General features: G+C 41.1%; 1 protein-coding gene across 3 annotated transcripts; it reads left to right on the top strand.

Annotated features, from left to right (window-relative positions):
• Positions 1 to 758: 758 nt before the first annotated feature.
• Positions 759 to 8,260, top strand: fkbp16 (FKBP prolyl isomerase 16). 3 transcript variants are annotated; one of them, XM_055222464.1, is made up of 8 exons: positions 759 to 1,466; positions 2,005 to 2,168; positions 3,348 to 3,436; positions 4,269 to 4,486; positions 5,420 to 5,589; positions 5,654 to 5,731; positions 7,914 to 8,045; positions 8,125 to 8,260. In XM_055222464.1, the coding sequence occupies exons 1-8, from the start codon at positions 1,103 to 1,105 to the stop codon at positions 8,209 to 8,211; spliced, it is 1,302 nt and encodes a 433-aa protein (XP_055078439.1). In that variant the 5' UTR covers positions 759 to 1,102; the 3' UTR covers positions 8,212 to 8,260. The 3 variants fall into 3 exon arrangements, with proteins under 3 accessions (XP_055078439.1, XP_055078437.1, XP_055078436.1); XM_055222462.1 differs by having other exon boundaries at positions 5,420 to 5,592; XM_055222461.1 differs by having other exon boundaries at positions 4,269 to 4,492.
• Positions 8,261 to 13,030: the final 4,770 nt, after the last annotated feature.

Here is a 13,030-nt window from a genome sequence, read left to right as displayed (position 1 = left end):
CCAAAATACACCTTTTATAACAGAGACAGTGGCATTATCAAATAAAAATAGATCATCAGTAATACACTTTATTCATACATTAATTATAAATTCTCTATCTAGAATCCTAATCCTTCTGTCATCATATTTCAATCTGTATTTGGAAAAAATAAATACAATAAGAAACTTTTGAAAAGTTGACTAATCAAAAAAATAATACCCTGCTTTATTCGCACTGTGTTAGAAAAGGGTCAAGAACTAATCAAGTCTTGTTCTATGTGAAATCTGGGCTGAAATACAGTTGCCTTGTGATTACAGTTACCTTTTTTTGTGTTTAAATATATTTTTACAGTGTTATACAAAACAATGACACACAAAACAAAGAAAGCAACAACCCCCACTTCCCACAGCCGCCCCTGCTGTCACCACTGTAAAATACAGATTACTTTCACTGAGATTGCCAAAAAACACAAAGCCCATAAACAAATCTACATGTTTACACAGATAGAAATACAGACAAAATCTATCAAGGGCCAACAGATGTTGTTGCCTTGTTAAAAAAAAAATAAAAAAAATGTTCTACACCTTAAAAACAAACTTTTAATCTATATCTGACTTTCTCAAGCCTAAGATTAGACAGAATCTCTCTGATCCAATGTGGCACTGGGTCTTTTCATTAAAAAAGACTAAGGCAGCGAGCCAATAAAGTGCTAAAAGCTCAAACACACATTATGCTAAAATGATGGTGTGGTTCCGGTGCATGGCTCCAGTGCGTGGTTCCGGTGCGTGGCAGTATATGACGGTTTCATGGAGACAGTGTGGTGACAACACTGAAGTCAATAAGGAGCTTACAGACATTCTGCCAGATTGGGTTTTTCTCTTCTAATCCTAGAGATTAGCAGTGCACAGGGCCACTGGCTGCCAGTGCTGCGGTGTGTTGCACACTTTCTTTCCGATGATCATTACAGTAACGAGAGTGAAATATGGGACAGGGAAGAGGCCAAAGTGCAAGAGGATGTCATCATAACAACTGAAACTGCATTCTCATACGCAGCATGGCTGTGTAGATTTGCCTGGACTAGTTCTGTGTTGTATATCTGCTGTGTATGTTTCCTGGATTAACATGGAGGCAGAGACAGATCTGACGTTTGACTCAGTTGAGTTGCCAGTAGAAACTTGTGATCTTTCCATCAGAGACACAGAGCCTTTATGTTGTGAGGAAAACAAGCAGCTGAGCCAAAGCAGCCAGCCGGAGCAGAGAGAGGACTGCTCCGAGCGCAGCTGCAGAGAAGGATGGAGGGGACGACGGAAAATGAGGAAGACCAACAGTTTCAAGATGGTGCGCTTTCAGGAGCCCTCTGAGGAAGAGTCTGTGTCCGAGAGAGACAGCACCACAGAGACTCTGTTCCCACTGCATGTCGTGGACGAGTGGACCACCAGCGGCTTTGAGGAACTCTTTATGTCTGAGGAATGGCACGACATTACAGGTAAACTTTATTTCATCAAATTATTTTAAAGCTTCATGAACTCAAAAACTCAATTCTCAATTTTGCAACATTACAATGTGGCTCATTATAGTTACCGAGACTGAAGAAAATGAATGAATTGTTTTTAAGAAAGTAATATTGAGTTTATGTCCCATAGCCACAAGGTCTTTTGATAAAAGTCATATGATCAGGACAATAGTAGCTCTCATTGATGCAGCCTGCAGACCTTTAACCTACAGCATCTACAGACACAGTGAGGAGTCTTTTCTCTCAGAGGCTTCCAGGAGAAAACTGAAACCTTTGTTTATGACAGAGCAGAGCTCAGAGTGCATAGAATTTTAAATCAGTCAGTTTAAGATTTTCAATATAATTTTTGTAGATTAGTTTTGTCAACTATACGTAAATAAAATAAAATAATTTAGCCTCACATTTACCTTTATCTGTAATGTGAGTACGTTGGAGTGACAGTCATAGAGGAAACACTGTGTGCTAAGTGTATATGTCAGTGAGTATAAATGTATTCTGTGTTTCCCAACAGAAGACCGACTCTTGAGAAAGAAGATTCTGGAGCCCGGGTGCCCTCCCTGTCCCAACTGGGGTGAAGAGGTCACCGTCAGTATGCAGGCTGTGCTGGAGGACCGCACTGTGGTGGAGAAGGACAATAAGCTGGTGTTTGTGATCGGAGAGGGAGACGTGAGCCAGGTGAGACCAGCCAAAAGTCTGCTGAGTTTGACCGCTATCACTATTATCACTAATATCACTATAATCACATTTTTCAACTGTGGGCTGTGTCCATCCATTTATCCGAGGCTGGGAGGCGGAGGCCACAGTCTGAGTAAGGATGAGGAGCCACAACAGCTGGCTCCTCTCTACGTGGAGGAGTAGTGGCTCTACTCTGAGCTCCTTCCATGTGACCGAGCTCCTCACCCTATCTCTAAGAGAGCACCCAGCCACCCTGGGGCGGAAACTCATTTTGACCACTTGCATCTGTGAGCTTGTCCTTTCAGCCATTATCCAAAGGGAAGGAGGAGCTGAGGGAAGGAAGATTGACTGATAAATCGAGAGCGTTGCCTTTCGACTCAGCTCCCTCTTCACCACAGCAGTCTGATACTGCGACCACATCCCTGCAGACGCTGCACCGGTCCACCTGTTTATCTCACGCTCCATCCTTCCCTCCCTCGTGAACAAAACCCTGAGACACTTGAACTCTTCCATTTGAGGCAGGGACACTCCACCCACCTGGAGAGGGCGCCACCTTTTTCAGTTGAGAAGCAGGGCCTTGGATTTCTGTGTTAATGCTATTAATTGATACTGATTAATGTGGCAACTAGGCAACAAACTTCTTGTTGGGTTAGAATATGTGCTTTCTTAAGCTCACTCAAAGCACTATGTGTAGGTTATGGTATGTTGTATATTTTGTTAAGTCAAAATAAATACCAACAGAAGCATACATTATACTGCAGTATAGGTCACATGACAGTGACACAGCAGTAGTTGTACTTGTCCTTGTGGTTTGATGAACCACAGGCCCCAAATGGAAAAACAAAAATCAGGATCCCCAGTTTGGCCAACATTCCACACTCTCTCAAAGTAGAAAATAGCATCAACCATCGAAAACACCATCAAAGTCATATAGCAAGGAAAATATTCATTCCATTCAACTAAAACTGGCTGATAGTGAGTAAGGGAGTCTTGAGCGGGTGCAGATGTTTGACACTAACATAGTTTATGTTCAAATATATATATATGTGTACATGTTACAATACCAGACAAAATTTTGAGATATCACATTGAGGCGCTTGCATGTTTTATGTATTCTATATGTTTACACTATTGGTGGTGTGAGTACATGTAATAGTCATGTCTTCTTGTGACCTGTAGGCTCTGGAGGAGGGTGTCCTGTCAATGCAAAAGGGTGAGATTACGTTACTGCTGGCAGATTCACAGTACACTTATGGACATCTTGGAAGGTAAACACACTCAACTAGTGTAAAAAAAACTTCAAAATTCATTGTAATTTGACTGAATTACTAAGAGAAAAAAATACTTTATTCTACCACAATTTACAACACTCAAATATACTACTCCCTCAGAGGGTTAGGGCCAACTTGTCAAGAGCAGTGGACAACTGCAAACTCTGCCTGGTGAACCTTCTCCAGGTCGTGAAGCCAGGATTTTATACAGGAATACCTTTTCCTTTTGGACTAATCAACTGTTTTGATTAGAGTTGTACCTGTTCTGCGTTTCCACATATCTGGAATGTAATGGTTGCTGTGGGTATAGATGAATGTAGTTAGACACAAACTCCTTTTCTCTTTTATACAGTGAATTCAGTCTGGGTTTTCTTCATTTCACATTGCACAAGATTAACAGGGACACTACCTAACAAAGAGGGATAATTTTCCGTGTGCCAAGCAAAATGCTGCCAAAAACCAATGCAATTTTACCATGAAACACAAATATACTGTGTAAGTAGCAATTTAGTATTTAGTTAATGCTGTCTAGAGAAGAAGAAGAGTAACAGAAGAAAGTTGTAGTGAAACTTTTAAAAATGTGTTTAAGGTGTCTCTATTCAACCTACACAAAGTGAACAGGTAGTTTCCAGACTGCAGATGGTGTCATATTTTCATAAGAAATATTCAAAAGAAAGCTTGGTAATTTATGTAATTAACCAACAGTTTTCTCAATGAAACACATAACATAACTACTGAATGTTGTAACGTCATCTGAAATCAAGCAATAAACTTGAAAGTCTTTCAGTGAAACAGAGCAGAGTATAATGGTACCTGATGTTTTGCACAGACAGCCTGACATCCCCGCCTGGGCCCCTCTCCTGTACCAGCTGCAGCTCTCCGATGTCCGACAGAAAGCAGACCCTCAGACGCTGCCGATCGCTGAGCGCATACGCATCGGGAACCACAAACGGGAGCGGGGAAACTTCTACTTCCAGAGAGAGGAGTACAACCGTGCAGCCAGAGCGTACTGCATGGGTCTAGAGGTGCTCACCACAAGGTGTACAGGTAACAGTTATTACACATGAAAGTCATTTTTACATTACGCTTATGCTCCTAACTTGTATTCATTAACTGCATTACATCTAAATATTTCATAGTAAAAATGTAATTGCATCACATTTTAAATTACTAAATGAAAAGTGGCCTTCCTGAATTACATCCCAGCACACACATGTAAACGTAGAAAAGTCACACTGGGGTTGTAAAAATAAATCAACACCCAGATACAAATTGATACACTAATATACTAATTTGAACAAGTATTGATACTTTAAAAACTCATAAACAGGAGAAGATTTTCCTTTCTGGATAATTTCTGGAAGAGTCTTGATCAGAACCAGTATAAGAACACCCGGTAATATTAAAGAAACTACTATAAATGTGTGATAAAACGTCATTCTACTGTTCAAAAAAGGTGGTTTAATTATCATTGTGGGATCAAAATTGGTATTGAGGCTTTTTCTTAGTATTAAAATCAAGTTTGAAATGTTAGTATTGTGACACTACACTAGGTCACACTGTTTGAGCTGGGTAAAGCTTACATATATATGAGCGGACTGATTCACAGCGATGCCTTTTTCTGTGGAGAAAACATGGAAATATCCTGATGACAGACAGTCTATGTAATTTATGAATGGGGAGATGGAGGAAGTTTCTAGTCCAAGCAGAGAGGTCCAGGCATTTAACCTCCTTTACAATTCCTCATAGGGAAAGACAGGGGTTTTCCTGCTGTACCTCTATAAATATAAAATGAACAAAAACATCTAGTGTTATCTTCCAAACAAGGGCATAAAGTGATATTTCTGCACTTTTGTGGTTCATTTTACATTTCATTTTAGCACAATATCATTTGAATACAGTATCAATGTATTCAATTTTGTCGATATCACCCAACCCTAATATTGAATTTTCTGATCTTGATGTCCTGATGTGATCTAGATGCAGCTGAGGCAGAGCAGGACGAGATCAAGGACTATCGGCTCAAATGTCTCAATAATCTGGCCATGGCACAGCTCAAACTGGAGCAGAACGAGGAGGCTCTGAAAACTTGTGATGAGGCGCTGCAGCTGGACCCGCACAATGTCAAGGCCCTGTTCAGGAGCGGAAAGGTGGTCCTACACGCTCAGGTCAAAGCAGTGGTGAGAAGAGTATGCTAACTGTCTTGTCTTTTAGCTCCTCTCAGATAAAGGGCAATATAAAGAGGCCATGGAGCTACTGAAAAGGGCCCTGAAACTAGAGCCATCTACCAAGGTGAGATAAGCACATTTACAGGCACTGTGAACATTTTCCAAATGCTCTGTCTGTGACTGTTCCATCTTCGATCACAAGGAAAAAGACCATGCTGGTGTTTTTATAGTGCGTGTACATGTGAAGGTTAGTCCTCAGATTTTGGGACATGAGCCCAAAATCTGTCCCACAAAGGGGAAAGGTCAGTGTTGCATCACTAAGTATAAGAACAGCAGAAGAATGAAGAATATGAAGTCAATAATCAAGATGAATAAGAAAGGTTTGTCTCCATGGTGATGTTATTGCTTTGGTATTTTCCACAGTAAGGCATAAAACCAATGTAGCTTACTTTTATTTGATTGCAGCTTTTTATTTACCAAAAGAAATACCCTGAAAACAATTCTTCATAACTTGGCCTAGAGGCACCACCTGCATGTCTCCATTGAGATAAAAAAGATTTAATGCCATACTGTGGAATATTCTAGGCAAAACAAAACAAGCGAGTAGAGGACCCTCTAGAAATTTGGGGTATTTAGTCAGGGACAAAATGAGGACAAACCTGCTTTTTAATCTAGACTAGTATGAGAATATTTTATATAGAATATTTTTCACACAGTGACTTGCAGAAGTATTCATCCCCCTGGAACTTTTTCACATACTGTCACATCACAAACACAAATTTAAATACATTTTCTTAGCATTTTATGTGAGTGAGTAACACAAAATGGCACACAAGTGTGAAGTGTGAAGATTTCCATTTTATTTTATTTTTGTAAAAAACTTAAAAGTGCAGTGAGCAAAAGTATTCAGCTAATTGCTTTTAGAAGTTGCCTGATGATTTTGGAAAGATTGAATGTTGACCTAATGAGTAAAAAGAGCCCACCTGTGTGTAATCTTGTCTCAGTATAAATGCAGCAGTGCTGTGACGGCCAAAAGTTTGTTAAGAGAGTGTTGGAGAGCAAACCACAAAATGAAGTCAAAGGAGCAAACCGAACAGGTCAGAGAAAAAGTTGTGGTGAAGTTTAAAGCGGGAATTGGATCTTAAAAAAAAAGGTTGAACATCTCAAGAAGCACTGTTCAATACATCATCCTGAAATGGAAAGAGTATGGCACAACTGCAGACCTATCCAGACATGGCCGTCCCCCAAAATTACAGAACGAACAAGAAGAGCACTCACCAAAGCTGCAGGAGGCCCATGGTGACCTGTGGTGGAAGAGCTGCAGAGATCCACAGCTCAGGTGGGGGAATATTAGTATAATAGTACTAATAGTAGTACTATTAGTCATGCACTACACAAATCTGGTCTTTATGGAAGAGTGGCAAGAAGAAAGCCATTGTTGAAAACCATTCATAAGAAGCCTCATCTATAGTTCAGTAGAAATTATTTCAAGGACACAGCAAACATGTGGCAGAAGGTGCTCTGGTCTGATGAGACCAAAATCAAACTTTTTGGCCTAAAAGCAAAACGCTACATGTTGAGAAAAACTAACCCTGCACATCACTCCAAACAGAGCATCCCAGAGTCAAACAAGGTGGTGGCAGCATCATGCTGGGGGGGGGGCTTTTCTTCAGCTGGAACAGGGAAGCTGGTCAGAGTTGATGGGAGGATGGACGGAGCTAAATACAGAGCAATCTTGGAAGAAAATCTGTTGGAGTCTACAAAAGACTTGAGACTGGGGCGGAGGTTCACCCTCCAGCAGGACAACGATCCTAAACATAAAGCCAAAGCGACAATGGTAGCAAAACATATTCATGTGGTAGAATGACCCAGTCAAAGTCCGGACCTAAATCCAACTGAGAATCTGTGGCAAGATCTGAAGACTGCAGTTCACAAACGATCTCCATCAAATCTGACAGAGCTTGAACTGTTTTGCCAGGAAGAATGGGCAAAGATTTCAGTCTGTAGGTGTGCAAAGCTGGTGGAGACATACCCCAAAAGACTTGCAGCTGTAATTGCAGCAAAAAACGGTCAGAAGTATTGACTATTGAATATTTTTGCACCCTGCTCTTTTCAGTTTTGTATTTTTTTATCTGGAAATTATGTATAATTTTCTTTCTACTTCACACTTATGCACCAATTTGTGTTACTTATTTACATAAAATGCAAATGAAAAAATAGTTACATTTGTGGTTGTGACTTGACAAAATTTGAAAAATTTCCAGGGGGATGAATACTTTTGCAAGCCATTGTACTCTTGTCTTAAGGCGATCCACGCAGAGCTCTCAAAACTTGTGAAGCGACAGTCGGGAGGCCAAGACCCCAAACCAGTCAAAGCTCCTTACACCTTGGGAGAGGGGAAGACGCCATTTTTGTTCTCAAAGAAGACCCAGTCATCAGTGAGTGCACATACTGTGTGTAGCAGCAACTGCTATGTTTTGAAGCTCTTTGTCATGGCAGTTTTTCATTTCTTTTTAGGGACTTTCCTGGAAGCTTTTACTCGGGGCTCTGATAGTGGCACTGGCTAGTTTAGTCATATCTGTGATCCTGACCGCATGCAACTGAGCACACAGCTGCAAGAAGAATCATTTATCACTGTTTTAACTGAACTTGTGGGATAAAAGCTTATGTCGGAAGAAAATCTGGAAATTTCTAAACTGGACACTGCACTGGTCAGAAGAACCTATCACACTGTGGATGGATTTAACCCCAGAAGACAATATATGATAATTAATAGGCTTTTTTAATTTAATGTAGACTAGTTATTTTCTGAACAGATTGTAGGGCCACACTGACCACTAGGGGGCGGAGTGCTTCATGTGAGGAGAGATGTTCAGTATTTTCCACAGGTCTCTTGAGACTTTAGTGGCTCGGGTGAACTTTGATTAAATTTATATTCAATACGTCTTTGGTGTTATAATCTATTTTTTAGTGACTAGTTTTTATTCAAATAGTTGCCATGCAGCATTGCTTTCTTAGGGTTATTGTTTGTAAGTTTAAAGGAGTGCTGCTAGTACTATAAAAAACAACAAACATTTTATTACATAACAGGTATACAACAAGATATTTTATGTGTATTCAGCAAATTAGTATTATTTTCTTATCTCAGTCTAAAAAGTATTTACGTAAGGGTAAAAAAAAAAATTGATTCATGTATTGCAATAGAAAAAATATCTTAAATATAAAGTCATTCAGGTTTGCTAGCAAAAATAAGCTACTTAGAGTCACATAAATGCTTAACTATTTGCAGCTTTTAACTTTCATTCATGCCTGATTCAGTTAAAAAAAAGTGGAACTCTGTCTCCATCTACTGGCTTACCTCCAGTATTACAGCCAGTAACAAATCCAGGTGAGTTCTGTGTTCATGTTTATGTATACACTCACAATCTACAAACTGTGACCTTTGCACCTATGTAACTTGTATTTCCATCGTAACAATTTGAGGTCACAGCACTTCCTTGTAAAACTATTTTAAATCTGCACCTACTGAACCTTCAACTTGCTTTCAGCGTGGGAGGGCATCCAGATCATCATAGCCCCTTGACGTGTTCCAGCGATGATGTTCTCTCCTTGGTCACTGAGGTCTGTAGACTTCTCCCTGTCCGCCTCTTCAATCCAAAACACTGCAAGAAAAACATCAGTCTTGACGCCCCCCACATCCCGAGAGCACCAGTCCCATTTTATCCACCTTCCAACGTGAGGCCATCAAGAACACCCTCACGATCTGCATCACCGCGTGGAAAAGGCCCCCTTATCGTACCCTGACTAGATCCGTCTCAGGACAAGGAGATATGACATGACAAACAACTGGAAAAGGTATGACATAGTTTAATGAATGGATAAAATCTGATTCAATGAAGAGAGAAAATTGCGGTTTTGTTAGGAACAACATCTACCCCAGGGTTCAGACAGTGGTGAAGAGAGAGGCTGAGGTGTCTGATGGTTTCACTGTGGAGGAGATGGAAATGGAAGAGGGTTTCCAGCTGGGAAAATAGGAACAAGTTAGGATGCAGGCTACTGTCTTCCTGGGTTCAATTATTATCCCCCTCTAGTAATGGTTGGTGCAGCTATTCGAATAAAAGTAAAGGGTATTTTCTGAAAGCTCTTAGTCTTTCATACAGGCCTTGTCCAGAATATTTTTTGCAATAGAAACTTTGTGAAGCAATGTTATAAATCAGGAAAATAAATTCAGGCTGCTGAGTGTGACTATAGTTTCAGATTCTTATACAAAAATGATATATACATGTGACAATACAGGGAAACAGAGCCAATGTGGTGTGGGTAACATTATTCTGCATCCTTATCCACGACCATCCGGACCTAGAAATCAACACTGGTGATGTGATTAAACATGCAGAAATGGAGGAAGGAAACTTTTCTTTCTGTCTATAAGTAAGAACCAAAACGCAGCATGATGGAATGGCAGGCTCGGAGGCTTGAAGGGGAGAGAAAGGTGAAAGACAGATGAAAGTAGAGGCAGATAAAAGCGGGAGTGAGGCAGAGGAAGGAGGCACAGATGAAAGGCGAATGAGAACGATAAGAGCGGAGTGAGAGAACCACGCCGTCGAATGGAGGGAAAGATACCGTGTACAGAGAGACAGGTAACCATGGCAACAGCGCCAAGGTACAAAAGAAGAGATAGACAAAGGCTTCGGATTTAAAAGAATGAAACTTGGGAGCTGGGAGAAAAGTCGTTTTTTGAGTGAAATGTGTCAGGGGCAGTATCATCCACGCCACGGTCATAGTGGAGACCTCTAGTGTTAATAGTCTGCTGTTGATCACGAACATGGACCAGTACAGCTTCTTAAATTTGCACTAAACAATTATTACTTCACTCTGCATGTACTGTGGAACCAAAGGAGTAAAATAAGTAATTGTGTGTAGAAAGACAATGCAACGATAAAGTATGCTATACATTCTTGATAAACACATAGTTGTCATTGGCCCAAACTGGTGTGAATGAACTTAAGGTGTGTATACTGGGATTTGTATATAGACAGTCTGTTGGGCGTGTGGTTTTTTGAGTCCCTTGTGGCCACCCCTCTTCCTCCCTTCCCCCTCCTGTTTTTTTTTCTCTCCTTTTCGTCTCTTCTCGTTCGTCCTCTGTCTGTTTCGCTCACTCTCTCCCCACACCCCTCCTTCTCTCCTCCTCCTCCTCCTCCTCCTCTCTCTTTCTCTCTCTTGATCTGCCCCCCCCCTCTCTACACTCACACACACACACCTCCCTCCTCTCTCCGTTCCTTTTATATCTTCCTCTCTGAATGCTCTTCTCCTCTCCTCCCTCAACTCTTGTCTTTCCTCCTTTCTTTTCAGCCTTTTCTTGTTTTTTTTCCCTCACTCTCCCCACACTCCTCACAGTCTGAACACAGTGTTAATATTCTGTTTTTCCGTTTATAGAATGGGTAATCTTTCCTTTCTCTTATCACTGCATCCTGTTTTGGTGCTGTTTAGATTTTGATTAAATACAAGATGAATAACCTAACAAAAATAATTAAGTATCAGCATTAAGATACATTGTTTGAAGGTGTGAAGAAGTCCTGTGAAGTCCTCTGATTTGAAAGCTTGTAAAAAGGTGTCACCTGTTATCTGACCTGAAGACCTTGCATGGGTGTGGCTCCTTTACTCTTTTACTCTGTGATTAGTGCAGGTTAGGCCATTGGTCAATTACATAGTCTAGTCTACGGAAAAAAACAAGATTTAACTGTAATATCTTAGTGAGAAACATAAAACATAGCCTCCATCTGAGCAAGAACCTAACTCAAGATCTGTAGATGGGCCCCCGAGTGCACAAAGTTCTTTTAAAGTCTTCAAAAATATACAAAAAACATATGCATTTTTAACTTGTATCTGTAAAAGCTACAACATGTCACTGGAGGCGGCACGTCACCTGATTCCATGGAAATATAAAGTGAAGAGCTTCTTCTGAACATTCACCATGGAGATAAATCAGTCTTTTTTTCCATACAGTGGGATTTAAGAGCAAAATTTCCATGGAAACAAGCAGGAAGGGCCAAAGAGGAGTCAGGTTTGTGGAGATGCAAGCCTGCACAGAGTAAAGATGCATGTTTTTTGTATTTTGTGGCTTTAAGATATGCATTAGGAGTGATGTAGGGAGGACAAATGTAAAGTCAACAACTTGGAAAAAGTGTGTTGAACTAGTTAATGCTGTGACATCATAACATCCTATAGTCCTGAACTGTTTCATATGGAAAAATACTCATAGTAACACACTCTGACGCTGATATTGAGATGATTCCCCAATTATGATCACTAGAACACTGGCACCTACAGACGACTGACACTTTCACATATACAATCCTCAAAACTACTAATATGCTGAAAAAGTAGCTCATCGCATGTTCACGTCCTTTGGCCTGTTCTGTGCGCTTTGTGGACTAGTCCCTTGTTGTTCCTTGGACTCTTTGTCTTTCTTATCTTTGTTTCTTCCCTCGCTCTATATTCTCTTCCCTCCTAGACTTCCTGCCCCCCTCTTCTCTCTTCCCTCCGCACACCCCCTCCTCTCCCTCCACCGCTATCTCTCCCTCTCTCTCTTCCTCCTCCGAGCCCCCCTTTCCTTTCCTCTATCTTTCTGGTTCTCTCCGAGCTGCTGATGATTGATCAAGGTTTTCAAGGTTTGCCCTTTGCTGCTATTTAGCTTTTAGTTTATGCAGTCAGAGCTATGTATCAGTCTGCACCTGCTTTCACATTCGGATATCTATATGTATGTTAACGTTTATATTTGTATTGTAATTAGGAAATGATAAATACTTAAGTGTCTGAGTTCATTTCAAGGCTACTAAAGTTACTCAGAGGTAGATAACACTGTCTGTGCCATAACAACTGCAAAATAAAATAAAATCTGGAGGTTTAATAGTTAATGCACCCTCCCCACCACCCCCCGTCCAGCCTTCCCCCGCATTATTTTTTCTCTTTCTCTCTATCCTCCTTTTTTCCCGCAGCCTGTCACCACCTCCCTTCTCCTCCCTCCCCTCCCTTTCTTTTTTCTTTCAGTGCCTTTTCTTTCTTTCAGCCTGTCTCTCTCGCTCCTCCATGCACCCCCCCTCCCCACCCTTCCTCCACACCTCCCCTTCCCCCCTCCCCACCCCTCCACCGCCGCGGCCCAGCTTTTTTTTTTTCCTCTTCTTTTATTCTTTTCTTCTTCCTTCTTTTCTTCTGCCCGGCCACCCCTCCTCCTCCTCCTCCTTTCCCTCCATCTCCCTCTTCTCTTCTCTCTTTCCTTTATCTTTATTCTCTCCTCGTTTCCATCCCCCCTTCAACCCCCCCCCCCTTCCTCCCACCCTATCTCTCACTCTCCCTTCCCCCCTCTCCTTCCTCTATCCATTTTCTCTCTCTCTCCTTTCTTCTCTCCACTTTTTGGCTTCCT

Source organism: Periophthalmus magnuspinnatus, chromosome 6, assembly GCF_009829125.3.
Source record: "Periophthalmus magnuspinnatus isolate fPerMag1 chromosome 6, fPerMag1.2.pri, whole genome shotgun sequence".
Taxonomy (NCBI): Eukaryota; Metazoa; Chordata; class Actinopteri; order Gobiiformes; family Gobiidae; genus Periophthalmus; species Periophthalmus magnuspinnatus.
The sequence above is the reverse complement of the archived record's forward strand: the minus strand, read 5'-3'. Positions and strand labels throughout refer to the sequence as shown.